The sequence below is a fragment of the Taurulus bubalis genome, assembly GCF_910589615.1.
Source record: "Taurulus bubalis genome assembly, chromosome: 17".
NCBI lineage: Eukaryota > Metazoa > Chordata > Actinopteri > Perciformes > Cottidae > Taurulus > Taurulus bubalis.
Genome location: NC_136605.1, coordinates 4927352 through 4945989, shown reverse-complemented (window position 1 = coordinate 4945989; position 18638 = coordinate 4927352). Strand labels below are relative to the sequence as shown.

The 18638-nt window shown below is 46.0% G+C and overlaps 3 protein-coding genes across 3 annotated transcripts; 1 reads left to right on the top strand and 2 right to left on the bottom strand.

Annotated features, from left to right (window-relative positions):
• Nucleotides 1–1013: 1013 nt before the first annotated feature.
• On the top strand, nt 1014–10462 carry ubn2b (ubinuclein 2b; the record flags this gene model as incomplete). The annotated part of the gene is made up of 18 exons (XM_079232617.1): nt 1014–1554; nt 2370–2498; nt 2617–2718; nt 3630–3761; nt 3922–4028; nt 4656–5202; nt 5378–5448; nt 5544–5673; nt 5837–5943; nt 6046–6156; nt 6573–6716; nt 6838–6888; nt 6984–7026; nt 7394–7804; nt 8102–9004; nt 9505–9712; nt 10121–10189; nt 10416–10462. Exons 1-18 carry the CDS (start codon nt 1207–1209, stop codon nt 10460–10462), a joined length of 3660 nt encoding a protein of 1219 aa, XP_079088743.1. The 5' UTR covers nt 1014–1206.
• Nucleotides 10463–10465: 3 nt separating this feature from the next.
• Nucleotides 10466–12958, bottom strand: trir (telomerase RNA component interacting RNase). Its single transcript, XM_079232618.1, has 3 exons — nt 12201–12958; nt 11742–11813; nt 10466–11649 (listed from the first exon to the last, which is right to left on the bottom strand). The coding sequence occupies exons 1-3, from the start codon at nt 12486–12488 to the stop codon at nt 11542–11544; spliced, it is 468 nt and encodes a 155-aa protein (XP_079088744.1). The 5' UTR covers nt 12489–12958; the 3' UTR covers nt 10466–11541.
• A 2634-nt stretch (nt 12959–15592) lies between these two features.
• LOC306749932 (ferritin, middle subunit) lies at nt 15593–17163 on the bottom strand. Its single transcript, XM_079233288.1, has 4 exons — nt 16862–17163; nt 16236–16382; nt 16025–16150; nt 15593–15910 (listed from the first exon to the last, which is right to left on the bottom strand). Exons 1-4 carry the CDS (start codon nt 16961–16963, stop codon nt 15755–15757), a joined length of 531 nt encoding a protein of 176 aa, XP_079089414.1. The 5' UTR covers nt 16964–17163; the 3' UTR covers nt 15593–15754.
• Between the last annotated feature and the right edge of the window lie 1475 nt (nt 17164–18638).

The window sequence follows — 18638 nt, the reverse complement described above, 5'->3', positions numbered from 1 at the left end:
GTTGCTACTCATACAAAGACTAGCACTGAGGCTGGACAAAAAGTCTGACATGTATTATGTATTTTCATATGCAAAAAATATTTAACATTAACATGACTCAACTCGAGCTGCAAGGCTATAATCTCTTAACCAAATAACCAAAATATGTTTTTCTTGTCCATAGGTTTGTGTTAATTTTAAGGGCATTTATTGCACCTTATTCATATCTAATTGCTATGAAATCACTTTATTTTGTCGCATTCATTTGACATGCGTGTTGTCAGTGTAGTTTTTCTTTTCTTCAACTGTATCAGAGCAGATAGACAAGCACATACAAATACACCAAAACAATACTGATGTCAAAGTAATTATTTTATATAGCATATGAAGATGATTAAAAAAGCCTTTTGCTTTAACGAATGAATGAAAAAGTTATTAAAACAATTAAACTGCATGTGAGAAAAAAGCAATCCGAACTTGACATTTATAGTGTAATAAGAAGTGTTAACTACAGACATTAAAACGTGAGCAACATCTTAATCTGTACTCTGCATCTGGATTGCCATACTGTTTCCATCATAAAAGAGTTAATTGCAAATGGGTGAAGTTCACTCAAGTGCACCTCTTTAGCTTTAGGGGTGTCGTAATGTTTCATTTCCGGATTCTACGAGCAACCAGGGCAATAAAAACACAAAACGTATCACACATATAATTCCTCTGTGTAGTAAACAGTGGTGGTGCGTTCAGGGACATCCCGCCCGTACAGAACAATCATTCCCTTCCACATTCGCGCTTGTCTGTCAGGTGGGCGTGTTTCGGCGCTGCCATTGGACAAACGCGGCTCCTCTTCCTCCCCGGCTTCCGCTTTCTTTTCATACGCACGCCCAGCCACTGAATAATGATAATAATGATCAAGATGGCTACTACAGAATCCTCCTTGCGGTAGCTAGCCTCCAAATTCATGGAAGCGCTCAAAACTGTTATTTCTCAGTGTTTAAGTCCCTCGTAGGCGACGCGGGCTCTGCCAGGGACGATACTATATGGATTAAAACGGGCTGCGAGGAGATAAAAGTGCTTGTGTTGCCCGCGGCACACATTCTGAGGAAGCTAGCTAGCTAGCAGAGCAACTAGCGAGCTCGAGCGCTGCTTGTCGACCATCTCCAGGTTTTTTTAGCTTCCCCAGGCAGCGGCGGCTCAGAGGAGGGTCGCGCGCCCGGTCGCGTCAAAATGGCAGAGCCGAGGAAGGTGCCGTTCGTCACCATCTCCACCTTCAACACGTCGCCGGCGACCCCGGAGTCCAGCAAGAAGCGCCGCCGCGAAGACGAGGCCATCGACATCACTTTTGGGAAAGATGGAGATGGAGATGGAGGTGCCGCGGCGGCGGTTGGGACGGTTGGCGGCGGCGGCGGCGGCAGCAGCGGCGGTCCGTTCGGCAACGTGAACGCGGCGGGAGGCGACGCCGAGGCCGCGGAGGCGAAGCCCACCGTGCGCCTCCATCTCCCGCTGGCCGAGCCCAGTGACCGCGGGTCCTCCGAGTTCAACTACGGCGAGCTGGTCAACACAAGTCTCACTCAGGTTAGCGGAGAGCGGAGGCGCACGGTGCGGCACCATGATGGCGGCAGGCGGGCTGACCCGGCGTCACTTCGCTAGTGTTTTGACTGAGGTTTCAAAACTTTTGAGGCGTTGTTTATCGCGTTGATAATGCTACTAGCCAGCGAATAACCGCTATTATTGTGCGCAATAAGGATGCGTTGGTTTGTTATGACCTTGGGGCAAAGTATGGGCAGGTTATTTAAGTCAGGAAAGTGTTTCCAGGTTGTGTTTTTTTTCTTTCATTTCCTTAAACATTTGGGGATTTACAAGAGACAACAATACAAAAATGATTCGATAATATTTTGACTTTTAAGTCCCTAGAGTGAAACCCCAGAAACACTGGATCCTCCTCTTCTGTGAGACCACCCCCAAATGCTTAGTTCAAGTCGTATGGGAGAGATGTCTATCCAGTTCCCTTTGGCTGATGTGAGGTGTGCAGATTGAGGCTTCTTTGTTCCAAAGTTTCAGGCCAGAGGATTTTTGAGCTTTCGCAACAATCAAAAAGATTACATTTTGATTTGTGTTGTCGGAATCTCGTAATTATGAGTACCGGTACTCTGATGTGACGTGGACGCGGGACACGAGTCCACGCTCTCGTTTAGTCATTAAGACCTCTCCAGATGTTTTGATCAGTGGATCCAAGAGCCCCAGGAGTCTAGAATTTGACTACCGCCTTTTAAAGACATCCTGCTGATTTAGGTTTTTTTAATGAGAAATGGCACTCTACAAAGATAAACATAACAAGGCCACTCACTCTCATGTCATAACCTTCTCCATTTCTTATTGTATTCCCTCAGGTAAAGCTCGCCGTTTCAACGGTCCCCAAAGGACTCGCTCCTCCCCTGGACCCCAGCGACCCCTTCGCTGACGCTGACCGGGAGAGACGGGAGGTAGAAGCGATGGCCAAGAAGTTTGAGAACAAATATGTAAGTGTCATACTCTCGAGATGTAAGAATCTGTGGTCACAGCTGTAACCGTGTGCATGCAGGAGGATGTCTGATAGATGCATTTTTCATTATATTGTTGTTTTTCCTCCGTTTGCAGAGTGTTGTCCCAAAGAAGAAGAAAAAGGACCGGATGCAGGACCTCATTGACATCGGCTATGGCTACGATGACACGGACCCTTTCATAGACAATTCAGAGGCTGTGAGTTCCCTTTTTGCTAAAAACACACACGTCACTTTCTGCATTACTCACATGGGGTCACTTGTGTTCTGTAATGGTCAGCAAACCACCTAAACTTTAAATTAACATGGAAAAAAGTGGGTAATTTTTGGTTTTGTGTGTGCTTTTCGGTTTCGTGCTGAGGGTTGGGATCTTGGGCTGTTACTACCAATTATTTTCATTATCAATTAACTATTTAATCGATAAGTTGTTTGGTCTGTAAAAAGTCAGGAAACAGTGAAAAGTGTGGATTAGTGTTTCCCAAAGCTCCAATGTGTTTTCTTGTTGACAATAATAACTTTTCAGTTTGCTGTCACAGAGGACGCCAGAAAATATTCACATTTAACAAGCTGGAACCAGAATTTCTAAACCTGATTATCAAAATAGTTGCAGATTGAGTCAATAGTTGATAGTTGCAGCTCCACTGGGATCAAGTGCAGTTTTGTCCCCATGCGGTTGATCTCAGTTACACTTTGTGTTCCAGTTTGGGAAAACATTTTTCAAGTGGATTTAAAATAGTGTAGTCAAGTTTACTATACGAAGTTCTCAGGTCTGCTTGTTTTATTTGTTTATCTATTTTTTTGAGTAAGGTGAAATGTAAATGATACTTAATGCTGGGATTTTTTTTTTTTATTTGCTCATTGGTCAATCAGCTTTAAAAAACAAAGAATAGATATATGTTGCTTTTACTTAAGTTTCATTGTAAAATGAGTCGTCTGAAGTTGCGTTTCGATCGCGTCTTGAATCATTACCAACTTGTATACTAACGCAGCAAGTTTTGTATAATGTGCACGTACAGCTAAGTATCATGTGGAAGAGACTTTGTTGTTATTCTAAGCAGCGGTAAAAAGGCTGACGCACTAACGGTAATTATACTTGTCTCCTGGCCTCAGTACGACGAGCTGGTTCCGGCCTCCCTCACCACAAAGCACGGAGGCTTCTACATCAACACGGGCACTCTGCAGTTCAGAGCGGCGTCCGAATCCGAGGGAGAAAACGCCGGCGCGGAGGACAATCGCTTCAAGGCAGGTTCCAGCTCCTCAGCCCCCTTTTTGTATGTAGCGGAGTGCACATACAAGTAAACAACAAACAGACAAATAATGTCACTTTTTCTGAATTTTTGTTGTTGTTGTTGTTTGTTTTCATTCTTGGAACTAAAAAACGACTGTCGTGCATGTTTCGCAGAAGACGAAAGATGGCGAGGAGCGGGTGATTAAGAAACGTCGGAAAAAGCAAGAGTGTGGAATTCTGGAGGAAAAGAAACCCAGGAAGATTAAAGTACCAAAGCCCGGGTGAGTGTTTTCATCACAGGGGCTTGTTGTTTTTCTCCAATATTTTCGAAGCGCACAACAATGCAGTTTAGTGAGCAGGCTGCTGTGCGGCCGCGTAGATTGGATCGATCACTTAGTCGGGTGGCGAGAACCGAATAAATATGTTAGTCCCACTTTACCTTTTAGCTACAGTTTAAAAAGTGTTGTTTTATTTAAACATGTTTTTATCAGATCTGTTCAAATGTCACGCCAAGAGTTTCTGGACCAGATTCATCTTGACGGTGCTTTAGGGTGACGGATGCTCCTCTGTATCCCAACATAAAAGCTATTGCTTGTCCAGAAAAAAACAGGCTGAATCTATTAGTTGAGGACATTGTTTAGTTGATTAATAGAAAATGAATCTTTTGTCTGTTAATTAATTAATTAATTAATTAATTGTTCGCGTCTTTGTTCATGGAAAAATGTCAGTTGCAGCCTCTCAAGTGTGAAGATTTGCTGCTTTTATCTTTGGGAACGCAGACAATGATGCAAAATATCTTTTATATATATTTATTTATTACTTTTTTCCCCTGATTGCCCCATAATTCCCGATCTCAATACATGTTCTTTCAATTAATCGTCTCTCCTCGTCTCTCCCGTTCTCGGCAGAGTGTCGGCCCTGAACGTTCATCGGCCGGAGAAGAAGAAGAGGAAGAAGCTGATGAAGGATTCTATCCACCTGGCCAACATGCTGCGTCGCTTCACCAGGGAGAAGGAGGAGATGCGTAAGAGGAACGTTGGTCCTGTGGGTTTGCCGCGTCCCACCGTCTCTGCCGCTGCAGCTGCTGCCGCCGCCGCCTCCGCCGCTGCTGCCGCCAAGGTGCCCAACGCCACCAGCGCACTCCTCAACGCCCAGGCCAAGGCTGCCGGCGGCAGCGAGTGCAACATGGCGGACCTGGCCGCCGACCAGGCCGTGATGTCGATGCTGGGCTCGACCAACAACGACATCCTGCAGGACATGATGGGCGACTTGGACTTCGAGATGCTGGACTCCCCTCAGCCCTCCAGCCCTCTGCAGGGAGAGAACGGCTCCTTCGCGATGGGCCACAAAGCCGGCGTCAGCAGGTTGCCGCAGGCGGGCAACGTGATGGCCCCGCCCCCTTTGCCCGGCGGACTCCCGGCCCCGCTCGCCAAGCGCATTGAAGACCTGAGATCGGTACGGAGTGTTAGATTAGAGCTCCAGCTAAAAGTTATTTTCTTGATGACATGATTGATGACAAATTCAAATGACTTCTTCCGTCCGACACCTTTTAAGATTTTCAATTTCTAATGTTATAGAGTAAAAAGTCTGTGACAGAATTATGATCGCATCGCTCTTCGCTTTCACACAGGCGTCCCGTCTGTTTGACTCAGAGGGCCGGAAGAAATTCTTCACACTGGACATGAACAACATCTTGCTGGAGTGAGTGCCGTTTCAGATTTTAAAGAAGATAAGAAAAACAACAACAACACCTTTGAAATCTCTGACACACACGTCTCTCTGTGTCTTTACTTCAGCATCGAGTTGCAGGTTCAGGAGCAGCCGACGGAGGTGCGTGCGGTGGTCTACTCCCACCTGGAGGCCTTTGTGCCCTGCAATAAAGAAGCTCTGCTCAAACGCCTTAAGAAGCTCAGCCTCAACATACAGGTGCGCAGCTTTCTGCAGTGTGATCGTGACGTGTCGGTTTTGGAAGTGTGTGCTTTCCTTAAAAAAAAAAAAAAGGTCATGTGCAGAATTCACAGGAGCTCATAGTCCGATGGTATATCAGGCATGCTTGTTTTTGACTGCGCCTTTCGTCCCCGTCGCCCAGGACGACCGCCTCCGAACGCCCCTGCTGAAGCTGAAGCTGGCGGTGTGCAGCGTGATGCCGGAGCAGATCGCCCGCTACAACATGGACTGCATCGCCAAGGTGGCAAAGTGAGGACGCTTGTCGAGTCGGCCGCGGCTCACAGTTTGTCGCAGCGTATTTCCACGTGCGTCCTCTATGAAGGTTGTGATGTAACGATGTTTATCTCCCAGGCAGCAGTCGGGGGAGGGAGAGAAGAACGGGTCAGAGGATGACGACGAGGAGAAGCCAGGGAAGAGGGTGATGGGCCCTCGGAAGAAGTTTGTGTGGGATGACAAACTCAGGTCAGTCTCACTCAAGAAGGAGGGGGGCATTAAGAAAAAGTCTTTAATGTCCTGAAAAATAATTTCGAAATCCTCCACCGGAGCTGATAACGTTACCGTCTGTAAGAGCTACGGATCATATTTACGTTGAAATGTTAGGTTAAGGATGACAACATTTAGAATAGAAAATGAGTCGCGTCACATGGTAGCACATGCAGGTTACTGCTAAAGTGTCCGAAACCCGGAATGAGTCGCTGCTAGTCTGTGTTATTTAATTATTATATGATCAATTTGTTATTTCAATCAATAAGTATTTCTAACCTATTATAGCAAATGGCGCAATATCGGTCTGCCATACCAGCTGGATCATCACTGAACATGTTACATAATGTACCTGTGATGCTATATATTATTTTTGATTGCCTTTTTGTCTGCAGGTTACTGCTGTGCAACCTGGTGCGGGTGAAGCTGGGCTGCTACGAGCTGGAGGGCAAGAACTCTCTGTCTCTGGAGGACTACCTCAAAGCCTTCATGGAGACCGAAGTCAAACTTCTCTGGCCTAAAGGCTGGATGCAGGCCAGGTGTGTGTGACCGCTCGGGTTATTTAGCGTCGGTCAGCGTTTATGGTAGATGGGCTGTATGCCTTTTGCGACGTCTTCCGCCGCGGCTTTAACTTTCTTTTCTGATATTTCCGTTTTACAGGATGCTGTTCAAAGAGAGCATCATGGCTCACGGTCACCTCACAGGCTACACGTGAGTCACAGGACTTTTTTTATTCACAGATATCTTCAGAACTAACTGTCTAACTTGTTTTCACTCCCTTATGTATTGTTTTTTTTTTGCTCCAGAGCAAAGAAAAGGATGGTCACTACTCCCAAGGCCAAGCCAAAGGTAAGACTTTTACATCCACAGTAAAGGGTGTAGTTTTACATGACTGCTTTTCTCCAAGTTGGTCTTAAAGCAATACTCGCGTGCCCATAATGCATTTAAAATTAAGCTGACGCTAATACAAGGAAGTTGATGTCATCCAAAGTCGGTCTTTGTTGGATAAAGACTTTATGCTGTCTGGGCAAAAAGAAAAACTAATTAGCTCTTTAATCCGTATTTAAGAGGGGAAAAAAACAATCTATAAACGTACATCTGGTATGTGAGTAATGTTCTAAAAATGCAAACCTTTACTTTAATGAGACATGTAGATGTTCAATGAAGTCCGGTTACAACAGATCCAGCTTGTGTAAATGCTGCTGTGTGCTTCCAGGAGGCCGTGTGGGTCCAGCGGGCCGTGGCCTCGGCGGGCACCACTCCCTCCCCCGCAGCCCAGGCGGCCAAGCGACTCCCTCAGTCACCGTCCGAGCCCATCTGTCTGGACTCCCTGGACGAGGATCTGACGGCCCCGTCCCTGGACTCCATCTCCCAGGCCCTGGCCATCCTCGGCAACGCGGCCAAGGGCCTCGCCCACGGGGACAACCCGCCGTCCCCCGACGGCCCCAAGGCCGCCGCCAAGCCCTCCTCACTCCACGTCTCGCCGCTCATCCAGCAGCAGCAGAAGAAGAACTCCGTCAGCACGGGCTCCAACGCACCTCACTACATCTCTACCTCTTCGTCCATCTCCACCTCTCTGTCTCGGCCTCTCTCTGTCACCTCCACCTCTCTGTCTCGGACCCTCTCCGTAACTTCCACCCCTCTGTCTCGGCCTCTCTCCGTCACCTCCACCTCTCTATCTCGGCCCATTTCCGTCAACTCCACCTCTCTATCTCGGCCCATTTCTGTCAACTCCACCTCTCTATCTCGGCCTCTCTCCGTCACCTCCACCCCTATGTCTCGGCCTCTCTCCGTCACCTCCACCCCTATGTCTCGTCCTCTCTCCGTCACCTCCGCCTCTCTGTCTCGTCCTCTCTCCGTCACCTCCGCCTCTCTGTCTCGTCCTCTCTCTGTCACCTCCGCCTCTCTGTCTCGGCCTCTCTCCGTCACCTCGGCGCCGCTGCCCTCGATGCGGGCGGACGGGATGGCGGTCGTCAAGAACGCGGCGGCGCAGGCGCACAGACACTCGGTGTTGAACACTCAGAGGACGTTGGTTGTGGGCGTGGCCAAAGCCAACATGTTGGCCTCGGCGGTGCAGCCCAAACCGCGTCCGCCGCCCACCGCATCCCCGCTCGTGGCCCCGGGGTCGAAGGTGGCGGGGGGCCCCACGTCCGGCCTCCTCAAAGGCAGCAATAATAAAGCCAACAGCGGCGACACGCTCATCATCACGTCGCCTCCGCCTCGGCCACACACACTCATAACCTCGTCGCACATGCTCGCCAAAACCTTCCAGATGCCCCGCCTGCCCCACACCCCGCTGAGTAAGTCCTCCCCGTCCCTCACCCAGACTCTCCCGGGGGTTCAGGCCCGGCCGCAGTCCAACTTCATCACCCCCATGCACGCCACCCTCACCAAGTCGGCCCACAGCAGCATACCGCCGATCGTCAAACTCACGCCGCGCACCCTCAACCACGCCGTGACCACCACCACCTCCTCGCCCTCCATCTCCATAAGCAGGTCTCAGGCAAACCCCCCGATGCACCAGTACTCTCCCAAAAGCGCAGTCGGGTTCCGCTCGGCGTTCTCAGGAGCCCAAGGAGGAGCAACCAAGCAGGGGCAAGGCAGCTACACTCCTCCAGGCAGCCAGAAGACGCCCAACAACAACAGCACCACCAACGCCAGCCTTATAAACACCATATCCATTAGCAAGCATTCAGGAACCAGTGCCTCCCCCACGATAGCCTCTGCCAACCAGGGCCAGCGCCAGAGGCCGGGGGGCGGGACACCTCAGGGGGCCAAACCGGTCGCGTCTGTCCCGGCGTCGTCCGTCTCTTCTCAGTTGCCACAGGTTTGTACCACCAGCATGCCCAGAGAAAAACCTGCAGTTTGTGCTTCCTATTTGCCTTTTCACCGCGAACAGAAAACATACCTAGCAATGAAAAAAGGGTCTGGTTTGCTCTGTCCTCTCAAAAACATGACAAATCCTGAGCAACATTCAGGTGTTCTTATCTTGTTCTATTGTTGACGTGTAAACATCGTCCATTTCTCCCAAATTCATTCTTATTGAATACCGTTGCATGTACTGAGCCGTAGTAATTGGATCATCGCCCACTTTAGCTTTAATCAGTCAAAGTAGTTTCACATTGTGGTACTGCTACTTATACTTTAGTGAAGAATCCAAATACGACTGAAGAGGAAGATCTTTTTTATTTATCTTTTTTTATTGTGATTTGGATGAACTGTTTGTGTGAGAGTTGGGAATTAAACGGTCCAGGCTGCGTTGTGGATGTGTTGTCCACTCCGCAGCCCTGATTTTGTGTTTGCACATGCCAATGTTCTTCTGCCCAGGTCTCCACAGCGGTCGGCGGCGGCCTGCTGGGCTCGGCCTCCTCGCTGCCCCTGGGCTTCGGGATGCTCGGGGGCCTGGTGCCCGTGTCCCTGCCCTTCCAGTTCCCCCAGCTGCTGAACATGCCCCCACTGGGCACGGCGGGCTCCAGCTCGGCGGCCGGCGGCTCGGTGGCCAGTAGCAATGCATCGTTCTCCGCCCTGACCCAGAGTGAGTGACGTATACGCACACAGGGCAGAAACGCAGACGCACATTTAAAAAAAAAAAATGTGGCAGGCGCCAAATCTGATGCCATGATGGAATATTTGTGTTCACACACAAGGGCAGGCATTGCCCTGTTGTCCGTTTCTGTGTTCCTGCAGAGGCTTCGTTTTGTGTTTTTGTGTCACAGCAGCGTTTGTTCTGTCATCATATCGTGTGTCAAATGTAAGCTTGTGATTTTTCTCCCCTTTGGCATAACTCCATTTTGTTTGCTTCATTTCCCCCAACATATTTCTCCCCCCTCCTCTGTTTGGCTGTCATCACCCTGCCCATCACCTCTCTACCATCTTGCTCTCTCCTCCCTCCCACCCCTTTATCCTCTCCTTGTTTTCTTGTTCCCCTGTCCTGTCTCCTCAGATCTGTATAAGAGTCTCCAGTCAGGGTCTCAGGTTACTCTGCCTCCTCACTTGCAGCTCGCTTTCTCAGGTAAAATCTGAACCCACCCTCCCTCAAAAGCCTGCTCCATTTACTCCCTCTCTCTAAATGTCTGGTGTTCTGTCTCTGGTCGTCCTGTTCTCTGCTCGTCTGTTGGTGGCGGCATGCCTTTTTTTTTTTTATGTAGCCATTTATACCTGTCGTCCGACCTCCGTAATGTTTTCTGACGGTCGATGCGTTTCACTGACATTTCAAAAACTGTATCATTCCCATCCAGATGTCAGTCAGAGCCAGGGAGGAGACACTAAGAGGAAGACTCTATGATACAGCTGGATTTCAAAGACGCTGTCTAATGAAAGGACCATGTGACGTGTTTGGACAGATCTGAAATGAGGACTTTGTTACTTTCAAGATACTTGATCTGAACGAGATCAGCTCAACTTTTCACGAACACAGCAGTTTAAATAACTTTTTTTAAACGATTTGATAACTTTTAAATACTACTCATAGAACTGTTCAATGAAATGACAAATACAGGTTGTCAATGTTTACAAGATAGACCTATATCACTGTGGACAGGGAGAATGAGTGAATGGGATTTATAGGTTTGTGTGAATGAGTTTGGTAGGTGGGATTGAGAGCGTGCCTTCTCTGTATGTCTCCCTCGCTGATGCATGGTCAGTGTCTATTTGGTGCTGTTTTTAATCATGTAATTATCACTGATACCTGTAAGAAATGTAAACTGCAAATAGAATGAGCTTTTTCTTCTCTCTCTCTCTTTGAGCAAGAGCTGTACACCTTTTCATTGTACTTGGATTCTTGACTGAATTGTCTGTATAGAACTCAAACCTACTTTTAATTAAAATCTTTCCCTTCAAAGCGGAGCCCTTTGATACATTTATACTTTTGACAGTCTCGCATTGAAGTGAGACGGATGCTTTTGGGATTGCAAACCAACACGAGCAGCATCTGGACCAGGAGCCAACACAAAACTGAGGCACAACACCACACATTAATGGGCAGTGTAGATTTAATTGACACCTTGGATCAGCTATTAAATCAAATCCAACTGCTAATGAACTCTAACCCAGACATGACAAAATAGAACACATTTAATAATGAATGCCAAGTTTCGAAAAACACCCTTTGACATCAGATTACCAGTCCCAACAAATAACAAGCAAGACAAAAAGGGAGAGAGAAAAAAAAAAATCAAAATTCAAAAAGAAAGCGGGGGAAAGGGCCCGTCAATCTACGCAGTTCGTGAAAGACTGATGCGAAGGGCGACTTGACCTGGCAGTACGAGAAGGTTCAGGATTGGCCGGCCGTCCTCAGAGCTTCTCCCAGATGGCCGTCCCCTAACCACTCAAACACTGTCGCTTTCGCGTTCACACCGTGGAACCCTACTTGACCAGAGGCCTGGTCTTATCGTCGTCGCCACACTCGTGGGCTTTGTACTTTTTTACCTCGGCCATGTACTTTGACCAAGCATCGCTCTTGCCCGGTGTGCTCTGCAAGAGAAGAAACGCAAGGTGATTTAAAATGCTCGACTGTACAAATAAAGATGTTCAAACTCGACACCCCCAGCATCGTCTTCACTCACTTCATTTTCGTCTTTCAGCTTCTTTGCAACCATGCCGGTCTTTAGGAACACGCCGCCTCTGCGCTTCCCCACCTGGGTTAGGGGATAGAAGACTGAAACCGTTACAGGAGCCCTCGCAGGTGGACGCTCAATGAAGGAGACTACACCAGAGCAGAAGGTCTACATTTAGTTCCTTGCTGCACCACCGACGAAACCCTCACCAGTTAAAAAAAAAGAAAAAAGATCCATCCTTAGTCTTCACTAGTCTAGAAATAATGCAAATTGCCACAATGTGTTCAGATCATATGGAAAGTTTAACACAAATCACTGGCGTGTGTGTGGGTGAAATACTACAGGCAAATGCTGCTGAACTATTGGCCATGATTTAAGAATGTAAAATAGTGTCAGTAAGCCTGGCGCTCCACTTTGGATGAGTGTCGAAATATAACTATCTCATCTTTCAACTGCCAAACCCCTTACAAAGCTCGTCACGGGAAGGGGCTTCTTTTCCACTGTTGTCTGTCCTTGTTCGGTGGCTCTCGCCTCTCTGCCGGTTTGCGGCGTCTCGTTTTTCCTCTTCTCAGCATCCGCCTCCATCTTCTTCTTGAACATCTCCATGAAGCTGCCGTCATTGGCGAACGAGTTCCCCCCGGGCCCCGGGGCTCTGCTGGCGGCCGGCGCCGGGCTGCTGGAGGGTGACGCCGGGCTGCCGGAGCTGGAGTCCCCGCCGCTGCTGCCGCTGCTGCCGTGCGCGCGCTTTGGATCCATGTTGCTAGGCGCAATGTCCGGAGGCGGCTCGAGGCGGGTACGTGTCTGTTTGTCGGCAAAAGTGTGGCTTTGTTGCCAAGTTGGCCTTGAAGTGAACAACACTGCTAACGCGCGGCCAGACGGGCTGGACCCCAGCCGCAATACGATACCCCCCAAAAAAACGGACTCAGTCCACGTAAACGGCTATAGTCCGATTCGGAAACACGGCTTCACTCCCTCCCGACAAAAACAAAAGCAGAAGCCGGATGGTCCGGATGCTAACGTGGCTAACACTGCGGGCTAATATCCGGTTTGGCGAGGCCTTTGCAAGACGAACAAACTCAACTTGAACCTCCAATTCATGTGTGAGACGTGTCCCACTACGACGATACAGTAACGGTGTACCAAAAAGTCAAAATACCTGCAGCAAAGTCTAAGCGGTTCACCGAATTTACACACGCTTTTCGCTAACTTCAGTCGTCTAGCGCTTGCTGTCGGCCATGTTTAGTTTCCCCCTGGTGATGACGTCACGTTGCGGCTCTGGCGCCCTCTGCTGTGCCGGAAGTGAACCGGATATTTAAGAATCCTAACAGACAGTGAGAGACTACTGTCCTTCTTTGCTTGGGTTTAATCATTCAGACGTATACATACGTGTAGATTTACATGCTGTTATCCACTATATTTATAATCTCATGTATTTCTCCCTTATTTTACGGAAGCCTTAAACATTTTGTTGTTGTTATTGTTATCCAGCGATCACAATTTAATTATTTCGTCATCTCGAGATCACCTGATATTTAATTCGTTATCACGAGAAAACAGAGTATTGTTTTTCTTCTTACTTAAAATATAAACTGACTGGGAATATGAAGTTGCCGTGAGGATAAACATGAAACTATGTCTCGTTTAAAAAATAAAATAAGGGAAAGAGACTAGAGTACATGAGATATATATATATATATATATATATATATATATATATATATATATATATATATATATATATAGATAGATAGATAGATAGATAGATAGATATATATATATATATATATATATATATATATATATATATATATATATATATATATATATATATATGGGAATAAGATTAAATGGATTATAGTGAAAGTGTGTTGCCTGTGTCCCTGATAGATTGAAAAGACAATTCCATACAATTGCAAGATAAATGTCTATTCTTTGATGTGTGTGCTGCTTGTCGAACCTTTACTTGGGAAAATTTGTTTCAACTTACTAATATATGTAATGAGATATATATATATATATATATATATATATATATATATATATAGTGTATTTATATATATATATAGTGTATTTATATATATGTGTGGTCATGAACAGCTCTATAGAAAATGTGTGTATATATATATATATATATTAGTAAATTGAATCGAATTATACTATGACCGTTTGATGGTGTACTATACAATGCTTTTTTTTAATGACATACGGTTCTATAACAGGAAATTGCAGAGTTGGACTCAAACACAGATCGGTTGATGAGGAGGGAGCAGGAAAAGTTCCACAATGTATTGTGGAGAAAAGCTTACAACCTGAGAGCTCAAGGGGAGTCAGGTGACGGCAGATGAGTAGCAGGAAGCAGAGGGCAGGTAAATCCCAAACATAGGCAGCCTGAACACTAAAAAACAAAACCACGAGGAACAACTGGCTGCAACTCAAAGCACAAGGTACGAAGACCAACTGGCAATAAAAAAGTAATGAAAACTTCATACACACAAGGAGGAGAGTGGACAGGTGAAATGAATCCGGGCATTGCAGACAATGAAAAAGGCGGGAAAACCCACAGACAGCAATTTGAACCAATCATGACACTGGGATGCCAGAACCACAACACTAGACATTTTTATGACATACTATAACTTTTTTTAAAGTCTTTTTTTAATGACACACTATACTTTGACAATCAATGAGAGCATACTCTTCTCATCCATAACCGTTCGGTACGGCAGCACAGACGGTGAATATATCATCCAGGCTGTTAGCTCACGCATCTCATCCCTTCCTCACAACAGAACACCCGCTTCTTCCAGCTTCTTCTCGGAGGCACCGGCGGTCCTAGCCTGCCAAGTCAAATCCATTTCAAGAACAGTTTTTCCCCACTGCAATTTGAACACTTCTCACTAACAGATTTACTGCACTTCAACAGCATCAGCTGAGGAAAGTGTTCATTTCAGGCCCTGGCTGTACCTTGTGCAAATATGTGGTTTGTGATTCTGGGCTGTATAAATATAATAAAACTAAGTGCATTTACTCCTCCTTGATTTCTTTAGTTGCTTGTTACTTTGAAGATTCTGATTATCCATATAACATAATAAATGAAATGTATAGTTATGTTAGGACAGACTATTGATCCCTAGGAAAACTCAAGCAATATGTCAAATTACATTAAAGCAGTGCACACATTAATGCACCAATAGTTCAATATATATTAAGCTGAAATTAGACATTGAGTTATTGTCACTTCCCTTTGGTGCTTTAAGTTAAATACTTGGGCTTTTATTTATAATTTAAGATTAAACAGTATTTCAACTTTTACTTTATCTCCAAGCTTGGCACAAAGACATTTCAGTTGGTTCCAATAAACCACCAGATGCCAGCGCCTACACATAAGACAGTTTTGTTAAAAAAAAAAAAAAAAAAAAACTCTTTGGACGTGTGCACTACAATAGTGGTTTTGACTTGGACATTTAGTATAGTGTGTTCCTGGCAACACAGGCCAATTAAAAAAAAAAAAAAAAAAACTTTCAAACTATTGCACCACTTTAACAGTTGGAGTCAGTGATAGTGTGCCTTTTTAAAATCCCCTGATCTAGTCAGTTCCAAAAATGAAGGAAGGAATCAGGACCGTCACTTGGTTGAACCGAGGGGAAAATAAAAGCCCCCGCTGAGAAGAGAAAACTAGAGCAACGCTCTTTTGACTAAATTACATTTCTGTTGAATTTAGGGAGGCGTAGTCGTTAATGTACACATGAAGAGTTTAGACAGATTAAGAGTTATTTGAGAATTTAACTAGCACTCTGGTTTGATAAATGATTGTGTGTGAACACTACAGGTTGCGTAACAGATGCAGATCAGACAACACATTCCAGCTCAAAGTTTATTCAGATTAGGAACAGATTAGAAACATTCCGTCACAGTAGTTTTTTAGCAGATTAGATGTAAAGACACGCTCAATGGAACATGAGTTTAAAGCCTGCGAGTCTGCCACATTTCCACTCCAGGCTTGATCCTGCGACTTTGCACATTTAGTGCTTGCTCCCCAGGGTGTGCTTGTCGAACAGGTACTCCGCCATCTTGTTCGTGCTGGCGTCCATGCGGGAGAGGTTGGAGATGTAGTCACCCAGCTTCTTGATGGCCTCCACCTGCTCGTTCAGGTAGTGGGTCTCCAGGAAGTCACACATCTGAGGAACGGGACGAGAGAGAAAGAGTTTACTACACGCACCGACAAGTCATACAAGCTTGTGGTTCAGCCGGGACCCTCTCTGGCAGCCCTCTCGGCACCAGCTCATACTTACATGTGGGTCGGCGTGTTGAGAAGCCAGTTTGTGCAGGTCCAGCAGGGCCTGGTTGACACTAAGCTCCAGCTTCAGGGCGCACTGCATGGCCTCAAGCCCGCTGCCCCACTCATCGCGGTCTGGTTTCTACAGAGGGGGGAAACAATTAATTATAGCAGACTGAGCGGACACTACATTGAGCAAAATGACACGTGCGGCAGTCTGCACCGACCTTGAGGTCCTGGAGGAAGATGCGTCCTCCGCGGCTGTTCTGGAAGGCCAGCAGCTTGTCGGCGTGGCCCCTCTCCTCTTCGCTGTTCTCCTTGAAGAAATGAGCGAAGCCTTGGAGGGCCACATCGTCACGGGAGAAGTAAAAGGCCTGTGAAGAGGGAAGGAAGGTGGAGGTTAGAAAACTGGTGATTAGCAGAAGTCACCCATCATTTAAAAATAAAGGGTTGTGACAAATAGTAGTTAGTAGTGGTCAGGCACATGAGTCATGAGTTCAGAAGGTCTAGTCGGTTTGGACACAAGTCAAGCATCGAGTTTGGGGATAAAATAAATAATAAACCATGCTGCACGACGCAGCATGTTCGACTGGAAGTGGTGGATAAAACTCCTTATGTGGCAACCATCATAAACAAGTGAGAAACACAGAAAACAGCAAGCTACAATGCAAGTGCTGGGACACTGAATTACTTAGAAAATTAATATAAAAGCAATTGTATTTTACATTTCTTCATTTAACATGACGGTACGCCACTTATTTTTTTAAACAATAGAGGCAGATAATTAACTTAGCAGACACTGATACGTAGGTTGCTACTTAAGATTAAAGTGCATTATTCCCGTTTTTCTCACCATGGACGTGTAGGTGTAGGAGGCAAACAGCTCCATGTTGACCATCCTGTTGACGGCGGCCTCGCAGTCGCGGTGGTAGTTCTGACGCACCTGAGACTCCATTTTAGCTGGGTTTCTTGAGGGTTTCTAGCAAAACGGTACAAAAATAAAGCTTTACGTCGACTTCTTTCTCGGTAGTGTATTCAAGTAGTAAAGGTTGTTCTCGTGTCCGGAATGCAGGATAGCTGAAGCAGCAGTCGTAGTACGGGGGACGAAGGAAGAAGTTCCGTTCAAACACTGTTGAAGCAAGAACTACTTGAGGCTCCCTGATGTGAAATGGCAGTTGCTCCGCTGCCTGTATTTATACCACTGCGCGAGCTCGTGACACACCAACGTCACTACGCGTTTCCGCCAATCACTGCGCTCGGATAGCACGTGACAGCGGCAAAGCTGTGAGACGATAAGGGACGAGGCTGATGCATCTCCTCCTACTTCCTCTCACTTCCTCATTCGTGGAAAGTTTTGATATTCCATTGATTTATTCACACCTGCAATGACGAAGCACTTTTTCAATCAAAACAAAACCAATAAAGTGCATTATATTTTTAATTGAAATTAAAATACAGAATTGGTTGAGTGTGCAATTTATGTGTGTAAAATTAATGTTCCCTTTATGTAAGAGTATTCAGGTTTTTTAAGGGATTCTCTCCTGTATTCACTGTTTTTTGTTGTATTGAGGCAGAATAACTTCCAATCCTCTGTGTCATAGTGCTCTTGACATGTTTATGAAGCTTTTATAGAGGGATTATATACTGAGTTCTGGTTTTGCCTTGGCTCTACAAACCGAACGAGCACTGGATAGTTGGCCAATACTCCCCATAAGGCCTTTGATAGACCATCAATAGGCCTTGGTGTGTATTTAACTTTGGCCCTAAACAGCCAAACTCATTTTATATCGTAATACAACATAACATCTAAAAACTGCTGACAATGTCTTTTCGACCGAGGTGTTTTTTCTTTTATTGCATTACTCAATACCACAGCACTGTTGCGAGACACGACAGATTCTGAAAAGCCTGAAAAGCCTGAGCATTGCCTAAAGTAAAGTGGGAAGAATGCTGTACTTGCATATTGTCAGTGATTATTATGTTTATAATGAAACGCATGCTTCTAAAAGAGCCTCAGCCCTGTTGCAATATGACTTATTTGTATTAATGCTTCCTCATATTTGTTTAACGCGAGCCAGAGAAGTGACATTAAGTCTCCCTAAGGAGGACGGTGTTAAATTAAACTGTGATGTGTCGACCGCTGTAGGGAACAGACTTTGAAATAATCCACGCTCCGATAATTTCCGGCCTCGGTAGCAAACCGTGGCTCCAAGAGGAGTTCAAAAACACACACTGAGGTTTTAGGTTGAGGTTTGTCCTTGTGTACACTTGACTTGAACTATCATACTTTTGTAAATAGCACAAGACATCATCTATCATAAAGTGACACAGCACTTTGAGCCCATTAGTTTTCCACTTGCAACAACTACGTTTAATTTTCAAACTGCTAATTTAATGGTGAATATGACTTCCTCCCCAACTGTAACTAGTATAACATTGTGGTAGTTATGCATCAGCTAAAAATATAGAAAGAATGTTTTGCAGTGACTCCAACTTTAAGCCATTACAGTAAAATATCTGTGGTTGTGCTCACATTCTCAAAGTGACTTAGCAATTCAGAAAGCACCCGTCCTTATTTTGTTGTGCTGAGTCACGTAGCACGATTAGTCGGCCTTGCACTAAAGTGGTAG